Raw genomic sequence first — 23,539 nt, 5'->3', positions numbered from 1 at the left:
TTATCCACGTTCTGTTTCACTTTCTCATCACTTTTCATCTTCTGCTTCTTCTTGTTCTAGGTAATTTTTCCTTCTCCTTCTTCTTCTTCTTCTTATCCATTTTCTCTATCCTCTACTTCTTCTCCTCCTTCTTCTCTTTCTTCTCGTTCTTCTTGTTCTTCTCGTTCTTCTTCTTTTCCTTCTTCTCCTTCTTCTCTTCTTCTCTTCTTCTTCTTCTTCTTCTTCTTTTCGTCCTTCTTCTCCTTCTTCTCCTTATTCTCCTTCTTCTCCTTATTCTCCTTCTTCTCCTTCTCCTCCTCTTCTCCTTCTTCTCCTTCTTCTCCTTCTTCTCCTTCTTCTCCTCTTCTCCTTCTTCTCCTTCTTCTCCTTCTCCTCTTCTCCTTCTTCTTCTCCTTCTCCTCCTTCTTCTCCTTCTTCTCCTTCTGCCTATTCTTCTCCTTCTTCTCCATCTCATCCATCTTCTCCTAGTTCTACTTCTTCTTTCCCCCCCTCACTTGTTCCTAACCTCATTTTATTCTTGTTTTTCCCTGGTTTATCTTCTTCTTGGCCTTCGTCGTCTCCTTACTTTTTCCATTCTTTCGCCTTCTGAATCTGTCATTCTCATCATTCTATTTTTCCCTTCCCTATCCCTCACTCTCTTTTCCCACTCAATTCTTATCTAATCCTGATACAGGTTTCTCTTTTCACTCATTTCCCTTATATAATATAAGTAGTAGTCAAATAATATATCTAGTAGTCAATTAATCTATTATATTCCCTGATCCTCTCACTCTTTTTCTGTCTCATTATTCATTCCTCAGAGATCCTTCTCTTTTGTATATTAATCCCATCCAACCTTCTTTACTAAATTATATTCAGATATTCCCCATCATTATCCTAACTCTCATGAACTCGACATTTCTTTCTCTATTTCGGGGTAAAATGTCTCATCCAAGTTGCCAAGATAACTTGTCAAATGCTCTCTTGTCTTTCCATCTAAACAATCCAATCGTTTGCACGTTTTGATAATAATATCTTCCGATTTGATTTATTATTAATCTCAATTATTTGAGGTTCTGTAGTCATTAAAACAATCAGCTGAGAAGTAGCCAGCAAGTAATAGGACTTCTGTTCAACATCAAGTTTACGTGCTACTAACTATTAGACTTCCAGATCAGTAGTATGAAATCAAAAATATTTTCGAACTTGGAATTATCAGGTCATGAGAAAATAGAATAATTGAAAACTCTTTCAAATGATAACTGTCTGATAATATTATACAAATAATTCAATTGAACTCTCCAATTGATAGTAGTTAATTGCAGTCTTTAATTATTGAACTGCAAATGAATTTAAATCTGGATAGTGATATTTGATATTAAGATAAGATGCCCACCAGAGCATCACATATAAACAATATACAGACTCCAAGATTAAATAAAACATATTCAACAACTAATATTCAGTACCTGTCACACATAATACTTAGAAACATACCTGACTATCTTAAAACTTTTCAAAATTACAGATCAGGCCAGTATAAGCGACTTGTTGAGAAGTGGTTAATAAGTGACCAAGAGGAGTCTGAACGCGTGCTTCTCTCTGTATATAGGTAGAGAATGTGGAACTTGGTGATCTTGTCTATGGTCCTTCGAAATCCAAGTCCCATAGTGCTTATTATTATTTTTTTTTGTAGCCAGTGTAGTTTACTGTTATAGTATTACATGTTTTGGAAAATTCTTTATAACTTGGTATTTAATTGCATTGCTATAGTGTATCTACCTTTTAGTTCCACTAACCTTTAGTCATTAATTATAACTGGCTGTTTCTGCAGCCAATTATTTGTTTTCTTCCTATAATATCAACATTTACTCATATCATTTTTTCAAATCTGTATTTTTCTCAATTTAGTTTAATATAATATAAATTTTCATAATTTAGTTTATCGAGTTCAAATTCAGCGAATTACGCCAGGCCCTCACAAACACAGGCTTAAGCCTACATGTGAGTCTCTCATAACGTAAGGGTATATATAGATAAACTGTAACTGTACTGTATTATTTGTAAATTGTGAGAATAAAATTTGATTTGATTTTTCACTATCTTATTTGATCATCAAATTCATCAACGATGTCGTAGGAATCATTAGAACAGCAAGCAACATCAAAAACTCCTCTCTCGAATTCCGATCAATAAGTTTCAGATAATATCACTCATTTCAAGAAGTTGTTGAGATTTTTATAAATTGTTATCATTTCCTGTAACTTAATATTATATATTTCCTTTCCAGATGCTGAGAAGGGCAAATTCGCTCAGCAGAATTCAATAGACCTCAGTTCAAATGCTATAGCTTGATTCAAAAATTTCATCAGGTAAGAGCTCAATCTTTGAATATAGAGACTAGTGGAAGAGAAATTCATGCACCAGTTATATGATAATTTAATTTGGAATAAGCTAATGAACAAACAAATTCCAGCTTTAGTAGTTTTTTAAGGCTATCTTGAAGCTTAAAAGTGAATGTCCTTCAACGAACTGTCAACCACGATTAGAATCATGATAACAAAACAGTTGAACCTGAGATTAATGGGAAATCAAATGAAAAGAAGGAAGTAATTCTTTGGAACGATCTTGCTCTGAAAGAACACCAGAATAATTGAAGAGTGTGAAGGAGATCTATTTTGTTTTATGTATGATCTGAATTTAGATGTTTCAAAACACTCATGATGATCTGCCAATTATTATCAACAGATTCAAGGTTGCTTCCATATAAGGTGATAGGATGTGGATATGTATGATTTATAATATCCATGTATTTTGAGACAAAACTTGAATTTGAGAAGATACAAAACTCTGTCCCCTATTGTTCATCCAGATTTATTATAATCCATAGATGATCCAATAAATGATGATTGATGTATTGGAAAAGAATGAATGCTCGAAGGTTCATAAATGAAAAAGATGAGTGAGCAGAAATTGAGACCAAAAAGAGTACTCGACCCGGAAGTAAGAATGGAGAATGAAAAAGAGTGAGCAATGAAAGATAGAAGAAGAGATTGCCGGAGATGAGAGACAAAAATGATGAGTAGAATGGAAGAATGCTGCTCATGATAAACTCTTCAGGACGAACAACGAAGAAGAATCTACCCCACTTCTCTCCTCATCTTCAAAAATGAAGAGGAGCCCTAGATGGGAAAACATTGAAATGGAGTGGAAATAATAAGTAGCCCGACCATTTATTTTTTATTTTCTTCTTCTTCTTCGCTTTCCACTTACTCTTTCTATTCTTCTTTCTACTTCATTTTTCCATCGCCGCTCGTCTTGTCTTCATTCCTCCGCCAATCAACATTCAGCCTTTTCATGTTTTTTCTTCCATCAAACATAATGGCCCAGCAATGTATGTGCCCTTTCATCCTCCATGTATTATAATAAACATGAAGGTTCTGGTGTTTAGTAGCCGTGGTCAATTTGAATATTCTTCTCATTGTTCTCTTTAGATCGTACAAAAATTCAAAGTACAAGGTCTTAAAATTAGTTTTGGGCCATTATTGTGGTACCAAATGAGGAAAATAGAGCTGAAAATTAGTGTATGGGAGCATTATTATTGTGATCAACTCAATTATTACGGGGAGAGCTCATGTCTCAGCTAAGACTTCTATTATTTGCTAAAAAGTATGTGACCGTAATTTCATTGTGAATATTATTTTTGTTCATTCTTGTTTCCTGTACTCGGAGCTCAAATAAGCTCTCGATTATTCTGGGAATATCTCCATTCTTGCTATCGAACTGAATGAAAAACTCTCTGGAAAAAACACAGAGTTGTTCCCAGTGTTGTAATGATTGAATTACCAAATAATTAGACCAAAGACCTTAAAGAGATATAGACCCACAATGCCTATGCCTTCCCAATGATAGCTCTTACTTGAAATTGAAGGCCGCCATTGGGGTATTTTAACACGAGATATTGTATATTCTTTATTTGTAATACTATAGATCACAAAGGCATTGGTATGTAATAAATAATCTTATGGATTGCCCCCTCAATGGCGGATTTCAATTCCAAGTAAGACACTAGCGCTGCATGTGAGTCTATGCATATTTAAGGTCTTTGAATTAGACTGTCTTCTTTGAAATTGCTTTTCGGCTGCTTGAGACCAATAAAATTCAGGTTCATCAATCTCGAATCAGCATTCTCCCTATCATAGATCATTTGTAAGGGCTCTAAGAATTGAGTGGGCAATCACCAGCGTAAATTAGATCTGATGATAAATAAATGAACGAATCACTGAATTTCGTTTTATCTGTTATTCTTCTGGTTTGTATTTTATAATAATTTCAGCTTACTCTCAAAACTGATTTAGGGCTGGTTTCCGAGCTCAGGATTCAGCTACGTTCTAGACTTTGAACAGCTGGAGTCAGAAAATTTGCATTTTCTACAACTGTGCGTGAAGAAAGAATTTACATACTCAATTCTCCTCGTAAAACAGCTTATTTCTGAGGAGAATCTACTTTTTCGCTCGCTAACCATCCGCGCATGCGCAATAGATTTTTTTACGCTCGCTAATCATTCGCAGAAGAGTTTCTTTACGGTCGCTAATCAGCTGATGATTAGCAGCTTGCCAAAAGACAAACCACTCTCGGTCAGATCTTAACCAAAAAATTCGTTAATTGTTCCGATTCTGCAGCCATGATGGATATCAGTGTAGACGAATTATTATTAACTCCGCCAGATATAAGTGATTTAGCAGGTTTATGCAGTCGTAGAAAAAAAATTGTATGTAATTCGCGCGTAATGCTTCTTTATCGCTCTTGCAAAATTAGCTGTTGCAAAAAAAAAACTTGCGCACTAGTTGCACAAATAACTATTCCGATACGGGGCGTAGTCATACTCCACGTTTAAATTAGATTTCGAAAAACTAAAATAAAATAAAGAGAAAATAGTGTGAAGTTTTAGCTATTTTAAAATTATTCAGGTATGTTTCATTTCGTCAAGGAAAAACGTTTCTTATTATTGAAATAAAGATTATCATAAAAAAACCGCGACTACGCCCAGTTTCGGAAAGCCAATTTTCTGACTCCAGCTGTTTAAAGTCTAAGAACGTAGCTGAATCCTGAGCTCAGAAACCGGCCCTTAGAGGAGATGGGCCATATGCGTCATCAATCTTGTTAATTTAAGATTCCATGGTTGCATTTTTATATCGTGTTTCATTCCGGGTTTGAACCGACAGCTCATCTATCTAAATTTATAATTTCTAGTTTCTCAATATCGGACATGTAACTCAAATAATCATTGGACTCAAATGTTCAGCAGTGGAAATATAACCTACCTTTTGAAAATTTTACTATTTATACAATTTGGGATTAGAGCAGTTTTGGGCTTGGCCTGTTGCTCTCGCCTAGTGATTTCTGTAGATTATGATTTGTGATTGTATTGATGAATCAATAAATTGATAAAAATTATCTCTGTTTGAGCCAAGATGGTGCATATGGGTCCAAGACGTCGCAATGGTTCTCAATTCAAATATTCTCAGTAATTGTCATAATTGTTATCATAATATTTGTAGACATTACAAATGATTTTTATTCATCCATATCATATTCCTATTCCTGTATAGTTTGCTATCACTTGTATAATCAAGGCTATTGCAACTTGAAGATGGATGCCGCTCGCGAAGACACCGTTACCCCAAAGTCATTCGTAGCCAAAACAGAAGTAGAGGCAATATTTTTGCGCAGGGAACAGCTAGCACGTTGCGGCATACAAGTTAATTCAGACAATGTTGAACACCCTCTTACCGGCCTCTCTATAGCTCTACTAGTCGTTGTTTAGCTCTTTCCTTCCCCTCCCTTTACAATCGTTCCCTCTCACTTGTACCCAAACTTCCTCTCCTTATTTTTCTCTCTCACTGATTCTCTGTGTAGCAATAAAGCGGTGGGGTGCAAAGTATAATTAGAGTAAAAGTAACGAGCTCCCCCGGGGGGGGGGTGAGGTGGATGAAGGAGGGTCAGGGGGGTTGCATGGCCCCTCTGGGACCAACCAGCTTCTAGTCCACACACACCTAATTACCTTGAGAAGGCCAGAAGCACTTTGTACTGCATTCATCTACTGCTGCTCCTGTTTCAGTGACCATCATGACTCACTACCTCACTTACTCTCTCTCTCTCGCCCTGTCTCTCTCTTCGCCTGTCTCTCTTCTTCATTAGTTACTCTTTCTCCTCAGTTTGACTTTTCTCTGGTATTTATTCCCATGATGTCATGGATTATTCCTCATCTAATGTTAATATTTATTGTAATCCTAGACTTGTTTTGGTTCTTCTCCAATGTTGACTCATCCTCACGTTATATTTTAATATCCTTCTCATGCATTGTTTATCTATTGCAATGAATTATTAATGTTGATATAATCTTGATTAGGAAAAAGTATGATAAGTTGGATTGTTCATATCTAACTCGAAATCACATTTTCTAGTTCCTCTTTCCGTTCAGTGTTCAAAGTTTTCCTATCAAGTCTTCATTCCACTATCTTTACACCATATTCATCAAACTATTTCACCTCTCCCGTTCTTCGTGACTACGAATCTAATTTAATTTATCATATTTTAGGAATTTCATTTTAAAAGTCCATTGCAATATTTCCAGGGTCATTACTGGAATCTCCACTTGGTAAATGTGGACAAGTCTTCAATATCGTTCCACGTTGTTCTCCATTGTAGATGCTAATGATACCTTTACATAATACACTGTATATACCTATATTAACAAAATGGCTCATATTCATATACAATCTATCGTACCTTTTCTCCTGTTCTATTTCTTCTCCTTATTTTTCCTTGTTTTCTCCCTCTCTTCATCTTCTCCCCGTTCTTTGAGACAGCGAATCAAAAGAGAATATATCATTGTGAACATGTGCGTCGCTTGTAAAAGGAAGGAGGAAGAGGTCATCAATTAATTAGGTCTTACGGTGGTGTGTTGCGGGCTACAGAGCTCTTAGTAATACGGCGGTGGTGGCTAGAAAGAGTATTCAGCACCCGAGGCAGAGAACAGGCTAAAAAGAGTATTTAGCTCCGGTGGCACTAAGTCGATATGCTGCTACTGGCTTGCAGCTTTGGCACCGCAAAATTAATACCTGAGAATCCGGATTGTACTTTATTTGTGTTGGCTAAATACTACCGACTTCCGGCTACTGCTTTAGGATTTTGGTGTGGGGCGAGGTACTGGAAGAAGAGGGTAGTGGTCTTAGAAGAGAAGGGTTGGTAGAGGTTTTATGAATAGGAAGCAGTAGAATGGGAGAAGATTTGTGAAGAATTTGGAACGGAAGAGAATGATCAGAGAGGTATAATGATGATGATGCAAAGAATATGTTAAGTGAGGGAGGAAGAAGGAGACGATGATAGTAGTTGTGAGGAGAAGGAAAGAATTCAGAGGAGAAAGTTTATGGTGACGATTTCCTTAACTCATCTATGTGTTCCTAAATTGGATCATCAAAATAATAAAATGAGATAAAACAATAAAATAAATAATAAAACTCATAAAATAATAGTTTATTTGAGATCAACGTGTCTCAAGATGAGAATAAAGTGAGCAAAAATTATAGGTGATAGATAGGTTGATCTAAGTAGATAGATAGAAGATGAGGAAAAAGTTCAAGGATGTAAAGAGCCTCGATTGAAGAATTTGAAGGTGATCAATGAAAAGTACACACAGAGTGAAGAGTGGGAGAGAGTTCAGCGAAAAATGTGAAAGAAAAGGGAAATTTGTTGGGAACATGAATGGAAGGTGAGATATAGAATTTTCAGGGGTTTCGAAAGAGGTGGATAAGATTAAATGTTGAAGGGTTGAAATCGACAAGGAATGTTGAACTTTGATCGGAAGCCCAATGGAATAAATAAAAATTATGGATATTATTAATGGGGTATGAAACGTGAAATAAAATGGGTTATGAAAAGAAAATATTGAAAAAATAACTTAATTAATTCAATGTACAGTGATAATGAAGTGTAATATTCAACTATGATTTGGTATTTTAATCCTTCTAAATTTGAAATTCCTAGCTCATATATCATATTTTTGTACGAAAATTGAACTTGGACGTTTTACAGTGGAAACATAGCCTATTTTCTTCGTCATGTTATTCATTATCAACATTTGGGAATGGAATAGGTTTGGGCCGAGCCTGTTGTTCCTTCCTAATAATTATCATTTATATGGTTTGAGATTGTATTCACGAATAAATCACAAAAATCATGTTGCTTCGTCTGGCTAGAAAATTAGAAAATGAATTATGAAAATGGAACAAGAAAATCAGAATGACAGACTTATGTAGGAAGAATGAGTGCGAATGGTGAGAAGTGGAGGATTAGTGGAAGTGGAGGAAGAAACGAGATGTGTTAGAAAGTGGGGCAAAGTGGAGAATATAGAGCAGGAAAAAGATCTCGGCCATTACATTCATGTACGAAGTGGAGCCTCATAGCATAGCACATCGTTTTCGTTTCGGTCGCATTAAATTCTGCCCCTAACTCCTTTCGCCAACCCTCCTCATCAACAGATCAGAAACAAAACTGCAAAATGAGCAAACAGACTATGAGAAAGAGGCACTTGTGGCCAACGAGAGAGCAGTGATAAAGTCGGCTGTTTAACTGAGAGTAAGAGAGAGATGTGGGTGTTGAGTGTGAGAGAGAGTATGTGGGTGTGAGAGAGTGGAGAAAGAAGAGAAGTTGTTGGCTTGGCGGCGGCAGAGCTCGTTGACTAAGGTGAGGAGAGAATTATGATTATTATCTTAGTTGAGGTGGAAGGTAGAAGAGGAGCATGAAAGAGTTGGGAAGACAGGGATAGAGTCAGAGAGAATTTACTTATTTGGGCGGGAGAGGCTAATACGAATGCTGATGAAGGTGGAGGGAGGTGGCTATGAAACGATGTGATACTAGGATTGAGAGCACTACTAGAAATAATGAGGAATAGACTTCCCATTGATCATAGTTTCCGAACTGTAATAGTTGAATTAGGTTACAAGTAGGAAAAATGAGGAATAAAAGAGGAATGATAAGGGATTGTACAGAGATTAGTGGAAGAGAAAATGCATCCAGAGCAACAAATGGTAAAGAAATAGAAGAAATGCTTAGATTAATTATATAAATTAATGTAAAAAGGAATATTATATGATTTTAGTCTAAATCAAATGGAGAAGGTGTGATTACACTATTAATCGGACGTGAAAATGTTCAGTTCCGTTGGGAGAGTCTCTGTTTGATGGGAATAGGAGGATTGGATAAGGAAAGAGAGTCAGTTTCCAGAGATTTTGGAGAGAAATAAATTTAGAATAATTCAAAGTGATATTTAATTTCATGAATGCAGTGAGAGTGAATGCAAACAATTTCAATGTGAAGGAGATACAAAAAGAAAAATTATGTGAAATAGAATGGAAAAACTATTACAATTGAAAATTATATTGTACAAAAGAGAAATACATGAAGATTTCACTCGTGATTAAGTGAAGTTGAGAAACAGTTAATAACCAAGAGGAAGAAGAATAATATGAAGATGACTTCAGAGGTTTGTGACGGAAAACTTGTGGATAAGTAGGTTGAATGAAGGAGGAAAACAATGATGCAAAGTATAACTATTATGAATAGGATTAACCTCCATCTATCCTCACTTTCGTGAGGAAAGGTAGCTCACCCCCACTTTCTGTGAGAGAGGGGTGCGCGGGTGCGCTAAAGCGAATTCAGAATGAAATAGGATGGTGGTTGAGCTGAAATGTGAAGCGCGAGCTCATATACACATATGTGGCCAAATAATATGGTTACATGTAGATGTGAGGGAGGATATGTGCTACAACATTACAACGGCGAGCATCGTAACACATTCTGTATGAGCTGGGTGTATTTCTCTAAGGGTTATGAGTAGAGGTGAAAGATATTAGGCTTAGTGTGAGTTAAAAAGTGAGTAAGTGAGTTAGTGTGTTTTCAGATTGTTTAGAAGATTTAGAATCTTCTTCTGAACTATCTTAGAATCTTCTGGTATTTGAGGGTTTCAAAATTTTGAAGATTTCTCCAATAATTATTGTGGAATAAGTTTGTGTGTTTGGATTGGCAAATGATATTTCTCTTTATCGAGTTTTCCATTTATCGGATTCTCTAGTGTAAACATATACTAAACTTGTAACTTGTGATTGGTTTCCACTCTCCCTCTACACATCTTTGGTTTCTTCTAATTCATCTTCTCCTCTAATTGTCTTATTATTACACTATAGCACCGGTAGGTACCTATTATTTCTGTCTCCTCGAAACTGTTATCATTTCAACCTACCAAACATTTTTAGAACGATCCATCTATAACCCCAAAACACGTAACAATTGATGACTAAGAGCGCAACCGAGATTGTATCGATAATCCAATTTCTCGTGTGTCGAAAATAGACTTGGAAGCTATCTTGTATATGAGAAATTGATCATCGAATCTCCTGGATTGAAATGCGGATCTCAATGTCTTTGCTATCGATCACTTGTAGCTATGTAGCGATTCTTACTGTATATTCATGCTTGCTCACACATATATGTACTGTTGGAATATACTTACTATGATTATAACTGCTGATAACTGAATATAAGAGCATACCCAGTATTTGTACCTCACACTCGACCACAATAGTCAACAATGGAATTCTAGGTACTTCAAGTCTCTGTTGATCAATAGAAGTTCATATCCGAGTTTGACAAGAGTTGCGAAATATTTAAATATTAAAGGGGTAGTTGATATGAACATAAGAGCTAAAAGCATCTAGAGGTTCATCTAGGGCAGAACCATTCCTCTGAATGACAAGCTCTTCCGTCCATGAATTTCGACAGGAAATCTTTTGGATTTTGTTCATAGGACTCTATGAAGAAGTTCATGACGTGGCAGGTTTTACGTTTTATTATAATAATACTATATATCTTCTGTTTTATTTTCAAATAATTTTATTTTTGTCAACAGGACATAGGAATGGGCGCCGCTCTAGTGATAGGACTTATGCTACAAAGTGTATCATCACTCACATGTCCACAAGAATGTATCTGCCTTTCTCAATCACAGGTAATCTCACCAATCCACCCTTATTTTTCTCTTCATGCATATCCAAATTTTCGTTCATGTACATTTCTATCCAACAGTACATTTATCAACTATTCTTATAGTTTGTCTCCACATTAATTAGCTCATAGTTCTGGTTCATGGAACATTGCATGTGGTGCACGACATGCATGAAGTATGATTTTCTTCATCTCTTGAATCATCCACTATGAATGCTATTCAAAGTGTCTTCTAAAGAACTTTTGAAATTCCTACCTATATTATAAAATACCTGTATTTCAAAATTGTAATAGATATCCAATTGGCATAGTATTTCAAAAATTTGAAGAAATTCTACACGTAAAGAAATCATACAGCCCAAGGTACCCTGATGAATGCTTACCCTGAGATACTTACAACACTTGATCCATTACTCACTTTGTAAAACAGGATTTGATTGTCCAGCCTAACATCATTGCGTCATTAGTGAAGAGACCCGTTTGGGGAATTATTAGTGAGGATCGGTAGCTTGCAATCATTGCTATCCGGATAGGTCAAGTTGGGTCAGGTTATTGAGGCCTGTATTATATTCTGATACACACAATTTGCGCCAGATAAGAGCTACTGTATATTATGACAATTAGTCGAAGATAACTATAGATATAATACAATATTACAAGTCTGTACTGGTCACAGTGTATATAGATATGGATATAATGGGCGGTTGTAGATTTTCCACCCTTGGGCAATTGATAGGCTTCGAAATTGGAGAATATTCAGAATTGAGATCAGATTTCTCCTTGTTAGTTGACCTCAGGGCTCATCAATTCAAATTAGATTCGAAAATGATAGAAGTTTATTGTGTTCTCTGTAGGAGGCTGTTTTTAATGAATAAAAAATAATCTCCTCGTTTTGAGATCATATCGCGAATCGTAAATTATTTCTTACATCATTGTTGATAAGACGCATCCTTATTGAACAGACGTGCCAAAATTTCATGTTCCCCATAAAATAAATACTGATACTCTCTATCAATTTATTCCAAAATGTTGTTGATGTTCAATATTTGAGGAGTTATTCGACCAATGAATCACCTTTCAAAGTATTCTAAAAAACTAAACATAGTAGTGGAATTATTAATTAGTGTTGAAAAACTCTATCTCCATCTTTCAATAGATAATAACAATTATTTCGTACTCATAACAATTGTTCGTACTCATTACTGATAACAATTATTTCGCACCGTCTTCACAACTGAGCTTATATTTCTTCCATAACATTGCAATGCGGATTGTTCTTATTCTAGAGTAAGGAAAATTATAACTGTTGGACCCAAAGTGGCAGCACGTTGGTCCTGAAGTTATTCCATGTAAAAATTCGAGTTAGACTATGAAGTTGGTATTGTCTCTAGAAAAAACTCAAGATAAAAAGGATCATTTGCGAGGAAAGTACTTTGATTGAAGTGGTTCAGTCCAGAGTTATCATTATAATTCAGAATTCAGTCAGAGTAATCATTATTTTTATCAGTCTAATTGCTCTCGATAACGAATGAGCAACTATTTCAAAGAAATGTGGAAGGATTCAATCTATAATTTATAAATTTGGACAATAACACTTCTAGAACACTATTTCAGTCTCCCATTTTGATAGTGCTTGACATTTTCATCTCGATCAATAAACTCGATAGCATTTTTACTTTTGGACAATACATTATAAATCTGAAAGAGTTCAGTAATAATGTTTGAATGAGGGTTTGACGATCACCTCCAAAGTTATAATTTAATGGAGTTGAATAATCTATTAATGGAATGACATCAAGAACCATAAAAGTGTCCAAATGATTGTTCCTGCACAGAAATTGAGGGAAGTGTGACAGTAAAATTTCGCATTTGTTATAGACAATAATAACTATCTTGATTGTTCCTGCACAATAATTGAGGGAAGTGGAACATTTTAATTTCGCATTTGTTATAAAGGGTTGACAATAGTAACTATCTGAACTTTTTTTTTGGTTTCCATCAAGTTGAGGTAACATGAATTGACCTACATTCTACATAAACTGTCTCATTGTGGATTTCGAAAATAATTGTTATTGCAGCTCCATCAAAACGTATCAATTGATAATGCTACTATCAGTAATTTGACAATTTGATTTTGTCGCATAATATAGAAAATGATCCATTTCTCTCATTTGCTTGGTAATTATCCAGCACAGAATTCATTTTCAAAAGATATTGTATTCTTGTATGATGTCTAGTACTGATATAGTGATTAAATGCCTACTTTGAAGTTACTTCCCATCAACGTTTTCTACGTCAAGAGTTAGCTAAAACTTGTCCTCAAATCTCACACTTCCCATCCATTAGAATCATACACTATCCAGAAGAAATATGTTATTTTTGTAAAGAGTTCAATAGTGATGAGCTATAATTTTCATCTTCCAGATAAGTAATTCGATTCCATTGGGTTTCATACTATTGTGATGTACAATTCTTATTGTTCTTAACACTTCAAAAATTCATTCCAATTTTAAATTCTATTCATCACACACGATTCTGATTCCGTATCTCATCTGTGATTGATATTGTTCAACTAAGTATTCCAGTAGATGATATATATATATATATATATATATATATATATACACGTGATAAACAACAACAATAGAGCAATTTAGCGGCTATGTTTATCTCATCAACTGTTGATAGCAATGATGGGGAGCCGTCTATAAACCAGGGGCCACAATACTGGATTCCATTAAGAGAACTAGTTGAACGTGATAATGACATACCTGTCGTGACCCCCCTTATACATCCCCTGTACCCTTCGTCATTGGTTGGTGGTGGGGGTTGGATGAATGCCTCTAGCCTTCCCATCCCACCAGAAGGGGGAAATGCATGTTTGGTTGTTTGTGGTAAATGCGTAGATCAAGTCGCGGTATCGATTCAGAGGTGAAGACATTTGAGAAGGACACTTAAGTGGAGGTTGTTGAAGGTATCAATTTAGAGATCAAGAGTGTTAAACTTTTGTTATTACTGTATTCATGTCATAAATACTATTTTTATATCAGTTGTTATTCGTAATGATAGTCAGATGAGTTAGATTATTGATTGCATATTCGTGTTTTAAGGTTTTAGTGCTATATTGGAGATTTCTCAAAAATATTTTTTCCAAATCAGAATTTGAGATGAATAAAATGTTAAAATATGAATATTGAACAATTATGTGAAATGAAATATGGATTCAGATTCCATGTCATATCTACCTTTTAGATGTTTATCATTGAAAAGGGTCTCTAAGCCATTGAAATCATTCATATAGCTTCATGTTCTCCATTTACATGTCATATTTATTATGATTCTTTATGGTTTTTATGAGGTTATGATTATTGATATTCTTGCAATAGTGTTTTCTGTGAATTATACACAACCAATCAACTCTTTGATTAAGTAATAGATTTCAATTAATCATTGTTTGTCAAACAAAAAATTACTGTTTTTCCAAAAATTTTCAGTGCTGACAGCTGTAAAAGAGATGTAAAACATGAAACCCACTTACAAGTATTTTGTTTGGTGACGCGCCCACACTGGCCACGGGTAAACATTGTTTGCCAAACATAATAGAATTTGCCCAAACTTTTTCAACAAACATGTTTGTCGAGCATTTGTTCAGTGTGGACACGGCTTAAGATATTTCTTAATAAGCATTGAGCAATAATTTGTACATACTACATAGGTAACGATTGGTTATGAGAGATCAAATCAGAGATTAATGAGACAATTCTAGTCTATTGGTTCGGAGCAAAACGAACATAAGATAATCGATTTTTAAACTTATAATACTGATAGAATTGATTTAATCAAAACCAGTAACAATAGTTTTGTTAGATAGATTACACAAAAATGTTTCTCTCTTCTACTATTATATTATTGATAGTGATTCAATCGAGTTGATGAGGGATTTTGATTTGCTCAGTGCCGATTGCAAAAAAGGCGATTGAATTCTAATCGTGTTTAATTCCACGAGAGCCAATCAGAGAAGCCGTCTTATCAAAAAGGCCTTCTCTGATTAGTTCTCCAGAAATTAATTACGATTAAAATTTAACCGGCTTTTGTGCAACCGGGCCTCAGTATTTATCACATATCTCGAGTTGATAATCTGGAAAAAACAAAAATGTATAGCAAATGTGGCTCTAGTGAAATTGTTTCAGATATAAAAGTAATGAAACAACAATGTTTTTTCCCACTCAACCAAACCTTCCCACTATTTCACCTCCAAATCAGATATAAATAGTTTTCGAAATCCATAAAATAATATTCTAGTTTCAGCAAGCATTTTGTGCCATTTCGACCACCGCTGGAATCCTAGAGAGACAAATTCAAATTTGGCGCCACAAAGCGTTGGCGGCGGACCCGGGGGTCACGTGACCAGAATTATTATTATTTTGAATTCCTTTTGTGGTGGCATGGCGACAATTTTACGCAACGCTAATTTCGAAATAATGCGCTGCTTTGAATGCAGCAGGTCGCTAATGCTCTGTTCACTGTAATGCGGTCACCTTTATACCTGCTACAATAATATTGTGTACTAGTCAATAGTAGCAATAATATTATTAACTTTATGTATATATGTATATCTGTAGTAGTGGAGTTGATATAGTAGTAGTGGGGTGTTGGTGAGATTTACTGTCAGTATTATTGGAACGGAGAGCATTGGGATTATTTATAAGGAATACTGACAGTTTATACTGAATCTCACTATAGTATTCGATGATAATATTCGGTTTACTATGTGGTAATACAAAGTATAAGCTTGGAAATTAGTTTGCAGGTTAAAATTAATTCGGTAAATAGTGTAATGCAGTGGTGTTACTAATGTACTGTAACAATGTGTGTGTGATACTTTTTTAAAAGCCTGTTGGTTTGTTCCAATCACGCATGTGATTTGTCTACGCTATCACAGGATGTATTAATAATGTATGAATAGATGTACACTTCGAGAACTAATCTGGTATACTTCGGTTGTTTAAGTGAGATGGATTTGGAAACTGGAAAATTTTTGTATTGTTTTTAACGTACATAGATAGAAACTTCTACTTTGGTGCTACCTAGGTATATTGAAAGATACAATATTGTTGAAACTTTATTTCAAATTTTTTCACCACTTCAGATTGTCGAAGTGATAAACTCTGATAACTCTGAACTCTGATATACAGAGACAAAGCATCTGTATCACATTTGGGTATGGAAAGATACAATATTGCTAATTTTTTCATCACTTCACATGGAGAGATATATCTGACAAAGCATCTGCATCAAATGAGGATATAAATTGACCAATAATTCAAGTCGAATTTCTTTAGCCATAAAATACGAGTACAAATAGAGAACAAATAGTCAAAATGATGCGAGTAGAATCTCTTTTGAATACATTCGAATTGTTACCAATCCTTATCCTACTAGGCACTAGTCTATATGGTAAGTACTTCCTACATGAATACTGAACATTATATTTATATATTTGTGTCTCAACTAGCATAAGATAAAACTTTCTGGAGAGCGTTCATTCATCCAAGAATCATTCGGTAGTATTATACGGTACTATAAAGAGCTGAGCTCAGGGTATAATCCTATCGATAACCTTCCTCCAGATAGAATAGAATGGAAGAGTTGAATCAATCTTCCAATCAAAATAGTATCTCCAACATTGTTAATAACTACGAGTTAATTGTCAATCTATCCCAATAAAGTAGAAAAATATTCATCCCCAAACGACTGATGAATAATTATCATAACCAAGCTGGAATCCAAGCTGGTATAATAATCATATCGTAATTCACATAAATATTGTAATCGAATATGAAATTTCATCAACTGATCAAATTAAATCTAATTCCAATCTACATGAATCATTCTGAAAGCTCAATCTAATCTTTTGCAATCGAGTTCAGATATGATATCAGGGCATTCACATTATTAATGCCTCGAGGAAATACAATGCCTCACCGTGTCTCAGAATAATGTTGTAATTGAGTAGTTGCTAGGCCTGAGGCGAAGTACGCTTAGGCACTGTGAGGTCACACATGAACCTCACTTCACACAAGCCAAGCCTCTCATCACTTATCCATGTGCATTGTGAGTGACGAATTTTCCCACTCCTATTTCGAGCACTACATTTCCCGCCATCAGCTTTTGTCGTTTGGTCGATTTTGGAGCGGCAGGATTATTTGTCGTTTGACCGATTTTGGAGTGTCAGGATTTGTCGTTTCTCCGATTTTAGACCGTTAGGATTTGACGCTACACAGAATAAAGCTATTCTGGGTAGAGTAGGGCGGTTATTAGATGAGAAAGAAGGTGTAATTGGAGTGGAGGTGTTATTAGATGCGAGAGGAGGTTAGAGAAAGAAAGGTGAGATGTCCGACAATAAAAACGTTTGGCCTGGAGCTATTATCTAGATTCTAGAGCTATTAAAGTATCAGTAAAGGTTCAATAACTTCAAAATGACAATATGAGAGCATTAGTCAATGTATGACATTTATTTTTTATCACTTAGTTCACGGTCACACAATTGGGGGAACAATGAGGACATTGGAAAGTGGAATAATTATAATATTGTGAGAAATTTTTACCAGCCAATGTTGAGATTCGAATGTTTTCCACATCATATAAGCAACATTGATTAATTTAAAATCAGAATGATAATTGAATTTCTCATTCAATTAGAGTTTTTTGAGGGTTGATTGCTGAACACAATAAATGAATTCCTTGCTCTACTTTCAAATTCAATGTCCATTCAAAATACAAACGCCTTGTAGAGATAGATAGATAGATTCATAGATCGAAGTTTGGGCGCACGGCGCAGCCGGCTCTCTCTCCCACCATTATCTCCATGATGTGTATCTTGGAAGGATGATCTTCATAGCTTATTTTCATGCACGAGATTCTTGCCTGTATTAGTAGACTACCATTGAAAACCGTTGGACATGTTACATAATCTGATACTATTCTCCAAAAGGGAACTTGAAATGTAAGCATGAATTAGAAATATATATGAAAAGGAAATCACTAGATATGAAATCCAAATAAATTCACAAAGAACTAGTGAATCAATTGCTTAAGAACTTGCTTTTGCTTGTGAACCCCAGGCTGAATGGCAACTAGGGAGTAGAGAATGCAAGCATCCTGCATGAATTAAGTATTCCAATAGCAGTGAGGTTGATCTCGCGATAAACTTCAAATTAATTTTTCACATGAGTTTGAAGCCAATCATTAATGAAATGCACACATTTTGATGTATGAGTATGAGATGTTTTCCTGCAAGGAAAAATATTTTTAGCTGCAAAATAACCTTAAACTGGAATAGGCATAATTATTTTCGCAGAGAAGCATAGAAATCTTGATAGTTGAAGAAAATATCTTAATAGTCTTTTGAAAAATCATTTAGCTATTACATGATAATCATTATAATAATAACAACTATATAATAATTATATTATAATAACTATAGTTGATGCTTGGAACTATAAATACATACGGCTATTTTGCGTGAAAATATTGTACTAACACATCAACCAGTTGCAAAAGAAACATGAGAATGTTGGACAGTACATTCACATTTGCACTATTGCACAGTTGCACTATTGCACAGTTGCACTATTGCACAGTTGCACTATTGCACAGTTGCACTATTGCACAGTTGCACTATTGCACAGTTGCACTATTGCACAGTTGCACTTTGTCGCACTATTTTACAGTTTTTCGATTTGAGCCTACTGACATAGAATAAACAATATAAGTTCAATCTATATAAGTTTCTCCTGCTGTTGATCTTTAACGCAAATAATATGTACTCGATGTAATAGATTTAATTTTCTGTGTATTCCAAATTGATGTTTGAAGCAGTTTTGGGCGAATGCCTTTTGTTTTTACCTGCATTGTATTTATTGTCTATGAATAAATGAGATGAAAAAGTAATTGGTGCCCTAATGAGTTGTCATTGTTGACAGGTCCTTTGCAACACTGGAGGTCTTACCGAGATTCCTCTGAAGCACCTTCCACCGACAGTGGAGCATCTTTCATTGACCAAAAACACATTTCCAATAATCAAAAGCGACGCATTTGCCGGACTGCGCAGTCTCAAGAAGCTGTCACTTGATGGCAACAACATCACAACCATCAAACCATTTGCCTTCAGGGGACTTCCTAAACTCCGAGAACTATCCATTCAACACACACCACTGGCCACTGTCGCACAATTCGCATTTGCTGGACTCCAGAACATTACCGCTATACTTTTAGGGCACAACAAGATCCAGAAGGTTGAGGGATTCGCGTTTGCTGGGACGTCGAATGTCAGGTTGATATTGTTAAGTAGTAACCCCATTCAGAAGATAGAAAGCTCTGCATTTTCTGGACTGACAAACATCGAGCATCTGATTCTACCTTCGGGGATCAAAGTTTTGGAACCAGACGCTTTCACGAATCTGGATGCAGTGGGACTGATCAAGTTGCCCTTCATGGATTTGGGTAGCTTGCAGAAACACACGTTCCGCGGGCTCACACACGTGCACGTTTTGTCCATACAGGAGTCCGATTTAGGAGTGATACAATCGGGTGCCTTTGAAGGCATGACCCACATTGGCAGCCTGAATCTGCTCAACAACAAAATCGACGCCATTCAGGAGCTGCACATCCACAACTCCAACAAAGTGAAGATCATGAGGTTGCATGGCAACCATCTGCTAGAGACCCCGGCTGCAGGGGCTGTGGTGATCCAAGGCGTCGAGAGCCTCAGTGTGGTATCCAACCATTTCCCCTGTGACTGCCATGTGCATTCCCTCCTGGAAGGTCCCCTAGCAAACGCTTCCCATACAGAGTTTGCCAACAAGAACTTCTGCATCTCTCCGATGGAGGTGAATGGCAAAGCAATCGCAGAACTCGATTTGGAGTCTATTGGAAGATGCCAGGAAGAGGTGACCAGAGGAAACCTGGAAGCGTCACTTTCTAGCTCCAGTTGTATCGTGTGTCATGTTACACTTCTTGTCTACACGTTTATTTTCACATTTCAATCAGGCAGCAGATGAGTTATTGCAGTGTAATCCTACTTTATCGATTATCGACTCCACATGGGGACAACAAGACTCTAATAACTAAATATTTTTCAAGGAACAGATTAAGTTTTTGTAAAGTGGAATTCTACTTTAATTCTTTCATGTAATTTGAGCAAAACTCGGTAAATGAGTTAACTTGATGAAACTGACTTGATTTTTTATTTAGTGAAACTATAATCTCCATTATCATCAATATGATAATTTATTCAAGACTCTCATGAAAAGACTAAGTTGATGAAACCAATATGATTATTGTTCATTCTCAATTCTAAATTCATTGTGTTGTTGAGTCTATGTACAGTAAAATTTCAATTTTCAATGTAAAAAATAATCAAGACTTGAATGAATGGATACTTTGTGGAATATGAAAGACTATTATGAGTACTAGGATGAGAACTATAGTGAGGTCCATGTTATAATGGCAGTGTTTGTTTAGCAATGGTATTGCTATCCTTGTCTATCATTCAACAAAGCGAATAGCGCTATCTCTGTCTCGCTTTGCTCTGTTGCCAGATCGTCTTTTAACAATGTAGAATTAATAATAAATTAACAAAATATTTAATATTAATTATGAAAATTCATTATGAAATTATTTAAAAATATAATTCATTGCTTGAAAAAATATAATTTATTATTTTAAACGAGAATGAACAATTAATATTACATCAATAAACCTGTATCAGTTGCCGTTGAAAAGGCATTGACAAGACAGCGAGGATCGTCAACGTTGTTCTCCTATCTTTCTCAACTGCCATTATAACGTGGACCTCACTATAAGAGGATTCATTATTCGGATTTTGGAGTGCTATTTTTCAATCCAGCACGACTTTGTTACCTAGCGACATCTATGTGTACCTAATATAAATTATTCTACTACTAAATCATGTTGCTAGACAATTAAGTCATGCTTAGCCAAGATTAGATAAGAGTTGAGGATTTGATCACAGATAACTTTCACGTCTCAAAAGTTTGATGAAGTTATGATGTATGAATAGCTGATGTGTAATTTCAACAATGTATTTATAATTGAGATCACTTTGTATATTATATTAGTTTCAAAAATAAGGATAGGAAAGTGTGTTTGAGTGCTCAATTACTAGAAGTGCTCATGCTTGTATACAAACAAGATACTTTCGATCCTTTCATGACTTATACATTGCTTCGAATATATAAAAATAATGGATCAAGATTGTGTTATGATTTGAATTCAATTGTAGACTAGGAAAAGAAAACTTTTCTTGCAAACATCTCTATTCTTCAATCATTGCAGAGAAAATTTAGAACAAATGAATTCCTATCATAAACAATTGAAGAATCTTCTTTCAAGCCAAGTTTCAAATAAATCCTATCGATTCGTGGGTGAGATTCAAGCTGAAAATAAATTCAGCAAGTGATTACTGAGAAATTTTCAAATTTAACTTTTTGGAACGTAAGGAATAAAATGCATTGAAGATCCAATTTATTTCAATCTGTATGTTAAAAAAATTCTCAAAGTGAGAGCAATTTCCTTGAATTGAGATCTCATCAGCTATAATTCATAAAAATAATCTACACTTTATAAAATTCTTCAATTTAGGCATTGCCTCAACTATTTTGGTTATCCTAGCCCTGGGCATAAGATATTATTGTATCTTATTTGGAATCTGAAAGCTCTCTCCAATAATACGTATTCTGCGCCCTTCAACTTCATTTTAGGTAAGACATAAGAAGAAACTATGCAACATCAAACATAACTGAACACTTTATTTAACCATCTCCTCTTTTCTATTTTTCTACAACCTGAACTATATTATGATATTTATCCTATGTAATAGGACTTTGATAGAGTAATTCATGATAAATTCAACCATGTATATTGAATAGTGTGTTACCAAAATTGAAGCAAATGTAAATAATAGCTTATAAATTGAATTTATGTATACTATATGAAATAAAACATTATAATGAAAAATGGAAAACGCCTATATGTAAATAGCATTATATAGATATTATCTTACTATTACGACAATTATAAATTAATAATTGTGTTGATGGTTTCTGAGTTCTAAGAACATTCTTGTTAAAACTGCGATGCTTTTGTTCACAATTGAATGAATTGATTATGATAATTTAACAAAAGATCGAAGAATTTCCTATTTCAATAAGTTATCGATCACTATATGATCACAGTTATGATTTTTCATCATTCAAGCAGAATATTCATCACATATTCTACTTCACGAGAAAAATTATCGAGTTTTTACATTTCCTCTGAAAATATTTCAAGGAGTTGATTCAAAATTTATTAAACAATTCGAGAGTTCCAATTTTAACTTTTCAATGTTGATGAACGATGCTTCTCACAGGAATACTTGATTTGAAACTGATCGAACTTGGTTGTATTATATGATCTTTTCAGTTTATGTTATTCTGTTGAAAATTTTCTATTCGATGCAACAAATATATTACAAACGTTTTATGCAACAGATATTTGATAACTGTTATGTGAAAATAAAGATGATGTATTTGTTGATTTTGCAGTTGTTGGCTCAAATTGATTGGATATTCATCCTATTACAAATTATGCGATGGTGTGATGAAAAATATGAACAACTAAAACCGGTGCCACACCTGTCAAACAATGCTCCGATCTAACTCATGTGGGATATTTATTTCTGTAGGTGGTAGGACTGGTCGCATGACTGACATGTGTGGCATGCACCATTCTAGGCCGTTTTCTTATCGGAGTGGGATCGGAACGCTGTATGAAGCCGCAGGTGTGAACCCCTGTCATGTAGCGTCTCGATCACACTCCGATCATACAGGTGGCCGACTGTGTGACAGCAGAATAGATAACACAGACACAAAAAAAACGGTAATAGTCTTTCAGAGAGAGTATAGAATGTAACATCACATTCCATTCTATCTGGTATGTACCTGGATTAACAGGTCTTCGGCAAAATACTGAGTTCTTGCAGTAATACACATGAAACTGAAAAAGGTTTTATCATGAATGGAGGAGTATTATTAATAATACTATAGAATTATTATATAATCATCCTCTATTTGTGAAGTTATTAATTTGAAACTGAAATTATGAAAGTGGAGGTAAACAGTATAAGCTTATTCTTTTCCTTTATACCAGCAAAATTTTATTCTCTCTTTCTTCTGCTGGACAAAAAAATATGACCCCAAACCGGCGCTACTACTTCTATAGAATAACCTCTCATCACCTCTTTCATCTCTTGTCATAGTTACTTGAAATTTCCGAAGTTCTTCATGATAAACCAGAACGTTTTGTTAACAGAGCTTTGAAAAGAAGATATTATAGATTATAGCTTTCTTCCATATTACTCCTGAGCATTTTCTTGAAAATGGAAAAATCAAGTGATTGAATCATGTTTATAGATTCCATGGATGAGAAGATA

General features: G+C 35.0%; 1 protein-coding gene across 6 annotated transcripts in view; it reads left to right on the top strand.

Moving 5' to 3' along the window:
• Positions 1-22,647, top strand: part of LOC111043557 (chondroadherin) — a 104,140-nt gene extending 81,493 nt beyond the window's left edge. For 3 of the 6 annotated variants that reach the window (XM_022328539.2, XM_039439096.1, XM_039439097.1), the window contains 3 exons: positions 2,270-2,351; positions 10,949-11,047; positions 19,029-22,647. In XM_022328539.2, coding sequence (XP_022184231.1) covers positions 10,958-11,047; positions 19,029-20,105 — 1,167 coding nt within the window. In that variant the 5' untranslated portion in view covers positions 2,270-2,351; positions 10,949-10,957 and the 3' untranslated portion in view covers positions 20,106-22,647. The remainder of the gene's footprint in view (positions 1-2,269; positions 2,352-10,948; positions 11,048-19,028) is intronic. The other 3 variants (XM_039439099.1, XM_039439098.1, XM_039439100.1) reach the window with 1 other exon arrangement.
• Positions 22,648-23,539: the final 892 nt, after the last annotated feature.

Source organism: Nilaparvata lugens, chromosome 12, assembly GCF_014356525.2.
Source record: "Nilaparvata lugens isolate BPH chromosome 12, ASM1435652v1, whole genome shotgun sequence".
NCBI classification, from domain to species: Eukaryota; Metazoa; Arthropoda; class Insecta; order Hemiptera; family Delphacidae; genus Nilaparvata; species Nilaparvata lugens.
This window is presented reverse-complemented; position numbering and strand designations above follow the sequence as displayed.